Here is a 14,363-nt window from a genome sequence, read left to right as displayed (position 1 = left end):
TATATAAAATAAAACAATTATTATTCTTATTCTCAATAATAATAATAATAAATAATTTGGTGGGTGCTTATATTTATCATATTTAACACATGTACAAGTGTGTACTAATATGCATGTGTGAATTGGAAATGTGTTTTTTGTACATCTCAACTCTCCCTGAGACACCCTCAGAGAGTGGGGTCACGGCCAGCGTCTGCCATTATCCCCTTGTTGCTGGAGCAATTAGGGTTAAGTGCCTTGCTCAAGGGCACATTGCAGATATTTCACCTTGTTGGCTTGAGGATTCGAACTAGCAACATTTTAGCTACTGGCCCAACGCTCTAACCGTTAGTCTACCTGCCGCCATATCAATCTAACTAATCAAAAATAAATACAATTATAAATCTGATCTATTGGAAGATTATAGTTGACTCGGTGGCTCGTGAACTAAGACTTGGCGAGTGTGTCTGTTTTTTGTGAATCAAATCAAATGATACAATTCAATAGGAATGGCGGACAAGCAAACACAGCATTAGGTTGACAGTTTAAAATCAAACCGTTTTTGTCATTCCAACTTTAATGTATCACTTCAAATGTATCACACAAACCAGATGAAACAAACTGCTCAGATTATAGTCCTGCTCTTCCATCTCTTAATCCTACTGGCCACCACGGACTAATCTACTAGTCAATCTAATCTATTTCAATGGAGATTCTCTATTTGGGCATGTTTTTTAGTCCAGTACTTGGCTGAATCTGTGTCTGGGAAACCGGCCCTACGAGACTCCAGAGAAGAGTAGTTTGTGGGTTCAAAGGACCAGTGGTGATTAGGTTGTTGGTGGAGTAGGTTGGCAAAATTCCATAAACTTTCCAAAACTTTCAACTAGAATTTCTGAAAAACCTGTGCATTATGGGGATGTTTACAGACTTTTACAACCCTGTGGCAGAGTGTGTCTACTTCTTACACAGCTAGCTCCTCACAGCTCCTCGCTCTCCAACTGTGCCTCCATAGGGGAGCTGGAGAACAGGATGGGGCTGTTGTCCGTCGTGGGAAAGGCAGACTTGATGTCTAGGCCTTGGCCGGTCAGTGCTGCATAGCGACTGCCTTACCGCGGAGCCTTCTTCATAGGCAGAGGGACATGTTGATGCCACTGGGCTGCAAAGAACAGAGATGGCTCTGGGTATTGTAGTCCATGCATTTGATATATTGATATACTTAAAACACAATCATTAGCAACTATTGAGTCATTCAAAACTATCACAATAAACACTGTGACAGGTAAGAGAAAGCTGTTAAAAGTTGTATGAAATTTAATTTACCATAGATGTCTAGTCTCGCTGTGCATGAAACAATTCCCGCGTCATTCTTTGCTGATACGGTGTACCAGCCAGCATCCTCTTTCCTTTTTTTTTTATTTCTTTTTTAAAATTTTATCCCCTTTTCTCCCCAATTTTCGTGGTATCCAATCGCTAGTAATTACTATCTTGTCTCATCGCTACAACTCCCGTACGGGCTCGGGAGAGACGAAGGTCGAAAGCCATGCGTCCTCCGAAGCACAACCCAACCAAGCCGCACTGCTTCTTTAACACAGCGCGCCTCCAACCCGGAAGCCAGCCGCACCAATGTGTCGGAGGAAACACCGTGCACCTGGCCCCCTTGGTTAGCGCGCACTGCGCCCGGCCCGCCACAGGAGTCGCTGGAGCGCGATGAGACAAGGATATCCCTACCGGCCAAACCCACCCTAACCCGGACAACGCTAGCCCAATTGTGCGTCGCCCCACGGACCTCCCGGTCGCGGCCGGCTGCGACAGAGCCTGGGCGCGAACCCAGAGACTCTGGTGGCGCAGTTAGCACTGCGATGCAGTGCCCTAGACCACTGCGCCACCCGGGAGGCCAGCATCCTCTTTCCTGGTTGGCTGAATCAGGAGGCAAACATATACAGTGGCATCCTGGTTTAAGCTAGAATCAAAAAACATCTCTTCAATTAAATGATCACACTAAACTAAATGTATTTATTAACTGTGTTCTAATTAAATGTTTTTGGTGAATAACACGCATTCATTTTCTAATCTAATCTGGCTGAATTGGAATGTACTCTACACATGGGTTTTGTGTGTTACCTCTTGTCTACATGACTTTGAATATAAGTGGGCAGTCAACTTTCTGGTTGGAGGGTGAGAGGTTAGTTCGGGAATATTAACCTGACTCTGGCCTTGGTGTGAGGAATGGTGTCATTGTCTTTCTTCCAGTAGATAACAGGTGGAGGCATGCCCAGTACCCTGCACTCCAGTCGGACGGGGGTGCCCTCTGCGATGCCTGTGTTCTGGAGCTTCTCCACAAACTGGGGGACTTGCTTCATCTCTTTTTCTGAATGGGAAAATAATAGTTATTCTCTGTCATGTACAATTACTATAATACTTCTTAATTGTCATGGCATACGTCACTATACCAACAAATTTATGTTTTTGTCATTACTTATTCAAAACCTATCACTGATTACCTACATTATATAATTGTTACATTTTATACTAACTTTCAATAATAAGTCATCATAAATGCTTATAAATATTTATTAATAATGGATCACTAATTTGTTACCAAGATGTACACTATTTGGGTTTCATGAAAATACTTGTTTTGAGAACTCTTACCCACAACTCTTAACTCTAGACCGAAGGAGCTCTGTCCTGCCTTGTTGCTGGCAATGCAAGTGTATGTCCCGGCGTCGTCCTGTTTTAGAGGGTCTATGACAAGGGAATGGATTCCATTCTCCCTCACCAGCATCCGGTGGGAGAAGTTTGGGTAGATGGGCCTCCCGTTGATCAGCCACATCAGCTCTGGGTTTGGAAGGCCACTAACCTGGAAAACAGAGAAACACATAGATATACATCTCACAAGAAGTGCTATCTTCAAAGGCTATCCTGACTGATATCTAGCACAGATTTTTTTTATAGTAAATCTAAAATGTATTAAATGACCATTGCTTAAATCATTATATTCAGTTATTTTACAGTCCATGGTTATGTCACATACCTTGCAGTCTAATCTACAAACTCTGCCCTCGTGAGCCACCATGTCCCCTGGAGCCTGGAGGAAGTGAGGTTGGAAGAAGCGTTCCTGGGTTGGTTCACCCTCTTTCACTTCCTGTATGCGGGCCCGCACCCTGTAGGCATGTAGGGATGTGCAGAACATGTTACAGTACATGTATATTGGCCCTGGTATTGCTGAGATATCTTGTCATCTGTAATCACTAAGACAATGATGTATGAGATTAGTGTTGCTATCATAGGGATAAAACTCTCTGATTGGTTTATCTCTATATGGGTTTATGGTTGCTATGAGGGTTTGTGTCTGTACAACAGTAGTCTGGGCAATATCTACATCTGGGATCTTACTGTTAGTAACCTCTACAAACAACAGTAATAGCTGCAATCATGCTGGCTCTCCATGCTGAGGGTTCTTCTTACCTCTGCAGATCACAATGCACACTCAGTCAGTCCTTCTCACCTCTGAGAGTGAATCATAGGTGTCATTCGGTTTCGGAGAGGACCTGTTTGGATGATCAAATGACCGGAGCAGCTGATTTGTCCCTAGTGATCATCAATTAATTCATTAGCAAATCAGATTTGGCAAAGGGGTAAGAAAGGTGTATAAGAGTGAAACAATTACAGGAGGTTATGTTACCTGGGGGTTAGCTGCCAGGACAGTGTAGTTGCCATCATCGTCGTTATTGGTGACCTCTTTGTGTAGGGCACAGGTTCCGTCCCCCTCTCTTATCTTCTTATAATGATAATTGTTTCTCAAGATATGCTTGCCATCCTTAAACCAGTAAACCTGAAATGGGTTGAAGACAGAGGAAGATTTCTAACAAATGTTGAGTACATGTCCACTCACTGTATGGTGAACATACAGATGAACTGCCATATCAAAGTCCAGATTCCGGACGACCCCGAATATAATACAAAAGAGAGAGCCAATCAAGCAGAGCCCTCTGTCCTTCCGCCCTGGCATTGGCAGATAAAATCCTGACAGGATCACATACACATACTAAAAATCTTTGTTATCACTATACTATAAGGCAATTTGGATGAAAACCTCTGCTAAAAAAAAACATTCTGGGTGACATGATAACATATTTTAAAAAACACAAATGTGCTGTCTCACCTTAGGTACAGGGATCCCCACCACTTTACAGGAGAACGTCATAGGCACACCCTCCATGGCCCTGAAGTTCTTCAGTTTTTTGTCAAACATGGGAGCGATGCACTTCCCTGTTGGGATCTCATCGTGTTGTACCTCGTCATCTGACTCCTCGACTGGCGTGCGCTCCAGACGGAACTCTATCTCACTCATCAGCCTCTGCTCAAAGTTGGACACTTTGTACTCCTAAAATAAAGAAAGACCGCTGTATAAAAATAATTGCAGTAGTCATGCCAATAGCGTAAGTCATTAAAGTGCTTTCCTTGCTTAGGTTAAATTTAAGCAAAACTAAAAAGAGCATCACTGTTATAATAAATATCTAGGTATCATATCATGCGACAATATATAATGTAAATAATTATAATAAACAGATTAAAATCAAGATGCTGCAAATAATAATACTATGGCAGGAATAAAAATAGTATGACACCTGATATAATGGCAGAGACCCCTGCATGTAGTGAAGGAAACATATTTACTAATTGAAATATTGTATCAAATACTTTACCGAGATGGAATGGGGATACATTTCAGAAACAGTTTTGGAGAGTGTTTACAGTACTTGAGTAGATTTACAGAGGAGTCAGACCCAGAGCACCATTTCACAATGGTGATATTGTGTTAAAGGCATGGTGGGAGTCAATCCAATTCCAATTTTCCTAATTGAGATGCAATGAAGAACATTGGAATCAAATCAAAGTTTATTGGTCGCATACACATATTTGCAGACGTTATCGCAAACGCTTGTGTTTCTAGCTCCAACAGTGCAGTAATAATACCTAGCAATACACAACAATATGGACAAAAAAATGTAAATTAAGAAATATCAGAACGAGCAATGTCAGTCCGAAATATATAAATATACAGTGCATTCGGAAAGAATTCAGACCCCTTCCCTTATCCCAAATGTTTTTGTTACGTTACAGGCTTATTCTAAAATGGATTAAATATGTTTTTCCTCATCCATCTATGTGCGATCGCGTATAGCCTACATGATAACAATATTATGGACTAAAGTACGAGATTATTGTTATTTGTTAAACGGCAGCCAAGCATCAATGATCATGTCACCAGCATAAGACGCTCGATACTTATTGGAAAGGAGCATCAAGCTCATCACCTTGCACTTTCACCACTAATACAATGGAATTATTGTATTATTATTTTATTTTTTTCTGTGCGGGGGTCTTGGGGAACTGTGGCGGGAATCTTGGAGGGCTGATGGGAGATCTGTCGACGTGTGCTTGAGCACTGGTTGCTTCTGTGTGTCGCTCTGGATGGGAGGCTGTTAGATCACTAATGTGATGTAGTTGTTGAGCGGCTTCACTGAAAGTATATTGTACTTTTGAAAAACATTTATTTGAAAAATAAACAATTATAATGGGCTTGAGTGGTTTTAGTTATTATGCAAGTGGAATAAGGAACAGTCCCTATTCCTCTCGTACGAAAAAAGATTGCAGTCAGAGTGCAGTATAACTGCAGTTAGAGTGAAATATAACTGCAGTATGCTGCAATTACTGTGCCCAAAATAACCATTTTTTTTACTACAGTAATTTTGCAGTGTAACTGCAGTTAGTATGCAGTACACTGCAGTTATTCTGCAATTACTGCATCCAAAATACCACAGTCAATTGCAGTTACTGCAGTTTCAAAACTGCAATCTTTTTTTGTAAGGGTTACAAAAAACATTCAACCCCATTATGCAATTACTGAAGTACTATGAATGAACATGTTAATACAATGTCGTTACTGGCGTCAATACAGTGTTTCTGCATAGGTATAAGAGCAACTTAATGTAAGTGTTACTGAATGTTCTGAGCAAAGCAATGCTTGGGAGAGATGTTCGCTGTACCTCGTCATAGTTAAAGACAGTGGCGGGAATGTTTGGTCCGAGGTGTCTGCTCGCTGTTTTCCCCTCATAAGTAGTCGGCTTCTATGAGAGGATAGGGATGAATGATGAACACCAACACAAATGCACACACATTAATGAACAAAACACACACACCCATGAACACACACAGACATCACTACCGCTAATGTGTGAGTAATGTGTGATTAAAATGATATGCATGGTGTTATATGGGACACATACAGTACATGATGAATGAATATGGAAAATGAATGATTGGAAAATGATTGCTCGGTGATGCTCTGCTGATCTCTCAGTTTAGATGAATGCATGTTCTCACTGCTTCCAGATTGTTTCACATTGTCACTTTACCCCATTTCCAATGTTAAAGGAGAACAACATGGAATTATAATAAGAATTCCAGAATAGCAAATTGGAAGCAAGTGAGAATGCACCATGCAGTCTCCCACTTTGTATTCTTTTCAAATGTTTGAAGAACATGGTATTCAAACAGGTGTTGGGTTGAAAAGAATTTGTAGAAGAAGAATGCTTTATTTATTTGAGATCCCTCTGTTCATTTGTTGGTTCCACTCCAAGCCATATTATTACTGCATAACTCATTCATTTAGTTACATATTCAGTCATTCACCCAATCTATAATGGAAGGTATGTGCCTCACGGCATAACAGTACAATTGAAGGGATATATCCTATACCTGTTGTACATGACCACACATTAAATCTTCATTGAACCTAAGCCTTTTCTCAATATCGTGGAGGAGAGTTTGTTGGCTGCTACGAATGTCATCATCTAAAATAGGACGAGTGCTTGTAGGCAACTTCTTCCGTATGCCTTGAGGTGGCCTGTGGATCAAAACAAATTAATTTGCAAAAATATATTTTTACAATATATAAAACTGAAACACGATGAATTGAATGGTGAAGTAAGAGGTCCAAAGTTCCTGGGGTTTTCCAAAATCCGGGTCGCAGGATTCAGAGTTGAAGGATTGCGCCCCTGCTTATTCCCTTCCTGTCAGGACCCGGTGTGAGAAACAGTCACTAATAGTCGGCAGAACCCAGAAGATGAGGCAGACACAGCAGTACTAGAGATGGTGGTTTAATAAAGGAAAAAGATCTTCAGGCAAAAGATATAAATCCACAACCAAAATACAAAGAAAATCCACAAAGTGGTAAGAACAGCAGGGAAAAAACAAACCTCAAAAGACTAATCAAAAATAAACAAGAACAAAACCAGAGAACCTCTGGAAAATCCAACAAGAGAAATATATGTTCACAGCAAGGCTGGGGCTGGGTGCTAACATACAAACACTGAGCAAAGAACTGAGGAACACACAGGGTTTAAATACCTACAAGGAAATGACACACAGGTGCAAATAATAATTAGAACAAGGAAAAAAACAAAAGGTTCAAAAAAGGCGCAATGGGGGCATCTAGTGACCAAAACCTGAACAATCCTGGCCAAATCCTGACACTTCCCTCTAGTAATCCTCCAATCAGGATTCTTTTTTAAACTGGGAACTTTCTGGAATTCAGGAATCATAGGGTCTTACCCATGAGCACTCCTGGGCAGTCCCATAGAGTTGGTGGCTTGTGTGGTGTGTAGAGAGGGCAGGATAGAGCTGAGGAAGGCCACATGGTTCTGGATGGGGCTGGAGGTACTGGAGGTCGGGGAACCTGCCTGCGGGGGTGACTGCTGTGGCAGGGCGGACACAGAGTTTAGGTAGGCAGCAGGCAACAGGGTCGGGGAGGTGGGGGAGGACATGAAGGAAGGGGGGCTGGTGGGTGACTTGAGGACTCTGGTGGGTAAGACTCTGGGTTGCGGAGAGAACTGGTTGGGGTTGGAGGAGTTGAGCTCGGCAGCCAGCTTGTGGAGCAACGGAACAGGGGACTCTGTAGGAGAGGGACTCCTAAATGGAGAGAGGGCAGTCTGGGCAGTGATGAACTCCTTTGGCCTAGCATGGTTGAAGCTCTGTGACGTAGGAGCCAGGTTGAGGAGGGAGGCGTGGGTTGTTCTGAGCAGGGGAGAGGGGGAGGTGTTCTGCATGGTTGTGGGGGCCTTGTTGAAAGCTGCAGGGATGGAGCTGAGAGACCCTGTGGGGGCTGTATTCAGATGAGGTGTGGGAGGTGTGCTAAACTTGGGTACGTGAATGGCTTTAGGCAGGGATGAGTGGGCTAAATTCAGCTGGGAAGAATGGGTGGTGTTTTGCTGGGTCATATAGGGTGGGGATGCAGGGCTGGTGTACAGGTGTGGTGCAGGAACAGTTCTCAGCAGAGAGGCAGTTGGAGGGGAGCTCATACAAGAAGGAGCTGTCTTCAGTTGAGGAAGGGACGGCAGGGTACCCATAACGGGTGCAGGAGGGGCTGTGTTCAGTAGCGTTGCAGAGGTAGTGTTCTTTGGGGGTGCAGGGCTTGTGTTTAGCAGGGGTGAAGCAGTAGAATAGGAATGGGTAGTGTATGGGTTCAGTAGTGGTGCAGAGGCAATGTTTAGCAGGTGGGCAGGGGGACTAGTGTTTAGCTGGGGTGTAGGGGTAGTGTTCAATCTTGTCACAGGGGCGGAGTTGAGAAAGGGTGTTGAGGCTGTGGTCAGTATGGGTGCGGCGTGGGTGGTCTGCAGGAGCATGGGGGTAGATGAATGGGGCAGGTTTGACTGAGGCTGGGCTTGGGTCTGTGCCTGGGACTCGTGGTGTGTCTGGGCTGGCCAGGCAGATGCCTCCGGTTGGCTCTTGGTGGATCCGGTTGGCTCAGTCTCAGTCTGCTGCTGCTCCATAAGCACCTGGTTGTGCAGAAGCTGCAGCTGGACAGGGTCTCTGAGAAAACAGAGATGGAATATGTTGAAAACTTTATATAATAAAACTAGCCTGGGCCCAGATCTGTTTATGTGGTCTTGCCAATTCATAAATCCTTGTCACGCCAAACCATAGGAGTTGGCAAGACAGTATAAACAGATCTGAGACCAGGCTATAATTAAACCATATGTTTGTCTTAATGTGTTCCTCACCCGAATAACTACAAATACTCGAGACACAGTTCCGTAAAAAGTAATGAGCACAATGTGTCTTTCAGGGGCAGGTTGGGGAAATAGTCTGCCCTTTTAACGTATAGGAGTATCCAGGGAGCATCCAGAATCTAAACACACTCAGATCTGCAATTGGAAATGTCAGTAATGTTCTGTATCAAGCTTGGTGTAAGACCTTTCATTGCATTATTCTAGCATTTTTAAAATGAGTTTTGATGCATGTTCTGTAGCTTCTTATTCAATAGTCACTTTGATAATGTAGAGTGAAAACCAGACAAAAACTTATTGTTCCTCGATCAATTATTATTAACACTATGCAGAACACGTATCATCTTAGTGCCAGATACATTTTAATCGAACAGAAATGTGAAAAACACAATAACGGAGTGCAACAATTCAAAACATGCGCATGCTAAAAGGATAGAATTGCACTTAAGTATGTTAAGAAATCACCAACCTCAGTTTTCTGTGGTTTTAAACGCCACATGGTTAAGCACAGATATGTATTCAGTAGACAAATGACAACTGGGATGCAGCAGATCTGATAGGGAGCTCAAGAGAAGACATTCCCACCTTCAATGTTTACTGTTTTAAATACAGCCCACACAACTCAAGCTGCTTTCTTCATTTCAAAACAAGGGCCGCAATTGAAAAAATACATCACAAGACTGAGACCAAACATTTTACAGAATTACTTTTAGAATTAAGCGTATTTTCTCGTAACAAAATCAACTGCAGGTGCAAAATTTGGGAAACACAATGGTGATAAAACAAATAGCTTGTGGTCTGACTGGTTGTTCATTTGGCCCTAAATCATGTTAGGATTTGTCTTAAGTTAAGTGATACTAGATAAGTTGAAAAATACTTGAGAATTAGAATACTCACAGTTTGGGCTTGGCCAGTACTGGAGGTGGTTCCTTATTGGCCAACTGCGACATATCTTCATATGAATGGCTATTGGATGCTTCACTCTGGTTTTCCGTTTCATCCTCAGGCAGTTTGAAGTGCACACGGAGGCCTGCCCTGGAGCTGGACCTGGGCCCGTTGTGGTTAACCAGAACCCCAGGCTTAAGGCAGGAGGAGTTGGGGGGATCAGGGAGGTTTACATGGGGAGGGGGCTCAGGTTTATGGATAGGAGTCCCTTCCACCTTAGGCCAAAGACCAACGGGAGGGTCAGGTAACACTGAAAAGGCTCTGGAGTATTCATGGTCAGTCTTGGGCATCTCACCACTGTTCTGGGGCTCCGGGCATAGCACGCTGGAGCTAGTAGGCAGGTCTGGGTGAGGGGTGCTCAGGTAGAGTGGGTCCAGATGAGATATGTTGGAGCTACGGGTGCCTATACGGAGGCTGCTGCCCAGGCTTAGTGGGTCCAGGCTGGGCATGCTGGGGCTGATAGGCACCTGGCGCAGCATGCTGGAGCTCAGAGGGTCTAGACGGAGGGTACTGGTGCTCAGAGGTTCCAGTTGTAAATTGCTGGAGCTGAAGGGATCCAGGCGGATGGTGCTGGAGTGAGGCTTGATGCTGTTGGTGAGAAGAGCCTCAGCTTGAGGCTTTAGACTGGGCAGAGTGAGATCTGATGAAGGCGGCTCTGGGACTTGTGTGGACTCCATTGTTAAAGTGCCTACGAGAGTTTTCACGTGGTTGTTGTTGTTGTTTTCATTTCCTAATGAGGTACAGGGAGAAGGATAGTTAAAAAGCCTAGGGAAAGTCTAAACATCCCTTTCACACTTTTCACATTTTGCTGCCTTGAAATTACCTCTAAAATGGGATTCCATTGTTTTTCCCCTACTAATCTACTCCACATTTTCAGTGAAAGAAAAATTATAGAAAATGTTCTAAATTAATACAAAAATGTAAAACAAACATGGCTTGATTGCGTACGTCTTTACACCCCTGAGTTAATACTTGGTGGAAGCACTTTGGCAGCAATTACAGCTGTGTGAATTATTTTGAATAAGATTCTACCAACTTTGCACAACTAATAGGGCAACATTTATCCATTGTCTTTTTTTTATTGTATTTTATTGCTCCAAGTTCAGAAAAATTGATGGACAGCAATATTCAAACCTGCTTTTAAAATCAGATTTAAGTCAGGGCTGAGGCTGGACCACTCAGAAGCACTTAACACCTATTGGAAAGCCCTTATGTTGTGTCTTTGGCATTACAATTTGTATTATTGACCCGCTGAAAAAGAAAATTAAATTCCAGGGTTAGGTATTTAGAAGACTGAAGTAGGTTTTCCTCTTACTTTTTTACCTGGGCTTTGATCCTATCATATTTATTTTGTTCCTGACAAACTCCCCAGTCCCTGTCGGTGACAAGGATACCCAAAACATAATGCTTCCACCACAATACTTGAAAATGCAGAGGGTTTCACTCTGTGATGGGTTGTATTTGACTCAAAAAAAAATTTAAAATTTAGGCCAAAAAGTACATTTATTTGCAATGTTGTCTTGCAGTATTACTTAACGGCCTTGTTGCAAAAATAATTGCAGATTTTTTAAGACAGGCTTCCTTTTTTAAAACTTTTTCAAAAAAGCCAGTAATGTGGAGTGAATGCAATGTTGTTAATCAATGCACAGTTTTCTCTCAGCTCAGCCAATGAATCCTAAGCCTCATAGTGATGTCGTTGAGGAGTTTCCAATTGCCATACTTGACCATACTCAAAGGGATATTCAGTGTCTTGGAATTATTTCTTAAAGTCCCCTGATCTATGCCTGTGGGGAAAAAATCCCAGACATGCTTTTAAAACTCATTGGTGGCTCTGAGGTTGAATCATTGTTTGACATTCACTATCAATTTGAGGGACCTTCCAGAGACAGGTAAAGTTGTTCTAAAATCATGAGAACCACAACTTTGGCAAACAGATTATTGTGTGATTTTCTATGAAAATATTTGCTCCTGAACTTATTTAGATGTGCCACAGAAAAGAGTTTGAAGACCATCGCAATCAGGACTGTTTTATATTTTTATTAATTTCAGAAAAATTATCATTTTTCTTTCACTCTGGGTAAAAAATCCCTTTTTAGAATTTTAGGCAGAAAAATGTGAAAACTATGCAAGTGTGTGTAGACTTTCACGAGGCACTGTAAACAGTCTTCAAATATTATCTTACGAATAGAATTTCCAAGTCTAAACTTTGTAAGCCAGTGATGTTACCTTTCACCCTTAGTGCAGCAATACTGGACACAGTTCCATATTTGTTGCTTGCAGTGCAAGTGAATGTTCCAGAATCTTCAGGGAAGACTTCAGCAATGACCAAAGTGCATATTTCATCTAAAGGGAATACAAAATTAGGGAGATGAGCACCAGCTGAATGTCATTGTTGAAGATCAGGCAACATGACTGATAGATTAGAGTGCAGAGAAGTTACTATACTGAACTAAAATATAAAATGCAACATGTAAAGTGTTGGTCACATTTCTCATGAGCTGAAATTAAAGATCCCAGAAAAAGCACAAAAAGCTTATTTTTCTAAAATGTTGTGCACAAATGTGTTTACATCCCTGTTAGTAAGCATTTATCCTTTGCCAGGATAATCCATCTACCTAACAGGTGTGGCATATCAAGAAGCTGATTAAACAGCATGATCATTACACAGGTGCACCTTGTGTTGGGGACAATAAAATGCCAATATAAAACGTGCAGTTTTGTTATGCAATGCCACATATGTCTCATGTTAAGGGAGCATGCAATTGGCATTCTGACTGCAGGAATGTCCACCAGAGCTGTTGCCAGAGAATTGAATGTACATTTTTCTCCCATAAGCCGCCCCCAACGTTATTTTAGAGAATTTGGCTGTACGTCCACATGGCCTCACAACCGCAGACCACGTGTAACCACCCCAGCCCTGGACCTCCACATCCAGCTTCTTCACCTGCGGGATGGTCTGAGACAAGTCAACCGGACAGCTGATGAAACTGTGGGTTTGCACAACTGAAGAATTTCAGCAGAAACTGTCAGAAACCGTCTCAGGGAAAATCCTCTGTGTGCTCGTCGTCTTCACCAGGGTTTTGACTTGACTGCAGTTTGGTGTTGTAACCAACTAGGGAAACTAGGGAAAGGCCATAGTAACACTGCAAAAAGACTAGAAATCATGGTGAATAACAATCTAACACAGGATGCAGTCGAAATAGCAATAGCCTTCAATTCCTACTTTATTGACTCTGTCAGGGTACTGACACAGAACCCCTCCACTGGTTTCTTGGGCTCAGTGCTAGTAAATGATGCTCAACCTGTCTTCATCATAAGGGAGGTTTCTGAGTCAAAGGTGGACAAGGTGATTAGCTCACTAAAGAACTCTAAAGCCAAAGATGTGTTTGGGATGGACTCTACCTTTCTTAAAAACTACAAAGAGTCACTCATTGGCCCCATTACTAAGGTCACCAACACATCTATTGGTCTCGGGGTGTTTCCAAGGGTATGGAAGTCGGCCATAATAACGGCCATCTTTAAATCAGGCGACCCTGCTGACGTGAGTAACTACAGGCCCATTAGAATACTACCTGTGGTGTCAAAGGTTGTTGAAAAGTGTGTAGCAGAACAACTGATTGCCCACCTCAACAACAGCCCCTTCACATTACATTCCATGCAGTTTGGCTTCAGAGCGAAACACTCCACAGAAACGGCCAACTGCTTTCTTCTGGAAAATGTGAAGTCCAAGATGGACAAAGGGGGCGTTGTTGGGGCTGTGTTTCTGGACCTAAGGAAGGCTTTTGATACTGTTAACCATGAGATTCTCATCACAAAATTGTCCAAGTTCAACTTTTCCCCCGATGCCTTGAGATGGATGAAATCATACCTTGAAGGCAGAACTCAGTGTGTCAGAGTGAGCAATGAGCTGTCGCCCACTCTTAGCTATGATGTGGGTGTGCCCCAAGGGTCAATACTGGGGCCCCTCCTGTTCAGCCTGTACATTAATGATCTGCCTTCTGTCTGTACTGGGTCTGAAGTTCAAATGTATGCAGATGATACAGTGATATATGTGCATGCAAAGAGCAAACAACAAGCTGCACAAGAACTCACTACTGTAATGGTCCAGGTTACAAAGTGGCTCAGTGACTCGTGTTTGCATCTCAATGTGAAAAAAACTGTTTGCATGTTCTTCACAAAGAGGGCAACAGATGCTACTGAGCCAGATGTCTATGTGTCAGGGGAGAAGCTCCAGGTGGTATCTGATTTTAAGTACCTTGGCATCATACTTGATTCCAACCTCTCTTTTAAAAAGCATGTGAAAAAGGTAATTCAAATAACCAAATTCAACCTAGCTAATTTCCGATTTATACGAAATTGTTTGAC

The 14,363-nt window shown here is 42.5% G+C and overlaps 1 protein-coding gene across 1 annotated transcript in view; it reads right to left on the bottom strand.

Annotated features, from left to right (window-relative positions):
• Positions 1–1,085: 1,085 nt before the first annotated feature.
• Positions 1,086–14,363, bottom strand: part of LOC120045842 (myopalladin-like) — a 40,849-nt gene continuing 27,571 nt past the window's right edge. The window contains exons 9-23 of the mRNA XM_038990776.1: positions 12,225–12,341; positions 10,031–10,728; positions 9,951–9,994; positions 7,600–8,856; positions 6,745–6,892; positions 6,033–6,113; positions 4,145–4,366; positions 3,665–3,814; positions 3,488–3,570; positions 3,014–3,143; positions 2,632–2,839; positions 2,182–2,347; positions 1,866–1,939; positions 1,300–1,377; positions 1,086–1,135 (exon numbers count right to left, since the gene is read on the bottom strand). Of these exons, the coding sequence (XP_038846704.1) occupies positions 1,086–1,135; positions 1,300–1,377; positions 1,866–1,939; positions 2,182–2,347; positions 2,632–2,839; positions 3,014–3,143; positions 3,488–3,570; positions 3,665–3,814; positions 4,145–4,366; positions 6,033–6,113; positions 6,745–6,892; positions 7,600–8,856; positions 9,951–9,994; positions 10,031–10,728; positions 12,225–12,341 (3,506 nt within the window). The remainder of the gene's footprint in view (positions 1,136–1,299; positions 1,378–1,865; positions 1,940–2,181; positions 2,348–2,631; positions 2,840–3,013; positions 3,144–3,487; positions 3,571–3,664; positions 3,815–4,144; positions 4,367–6,032; positions 6,114–6,744; positions 6,893–7,599; positions 8,857–9,950; positions 9,995–10,030; positions 10,729–12,224; positions 12,342–14,363) is intronic.

This window comes from Salvelinus namaycush, chromosome 4, assembly GCF_016432855.1.
Source record: "Salvelinus namaycush isolate Seneca chromosome 4, SaNama_1.0, whole genome shotgun sequence".
NCBI classification, from domain to species: domain Eukaryota; kingdom Metazoa; phylum Chordata; class Actinopteri; order Salmoniformes; family Salmonidae; genus Salvelinus; species Salvelinus namaycush.
This window is presented reverse-complemented; position numbering and strand designations above follow the sequence as displayed.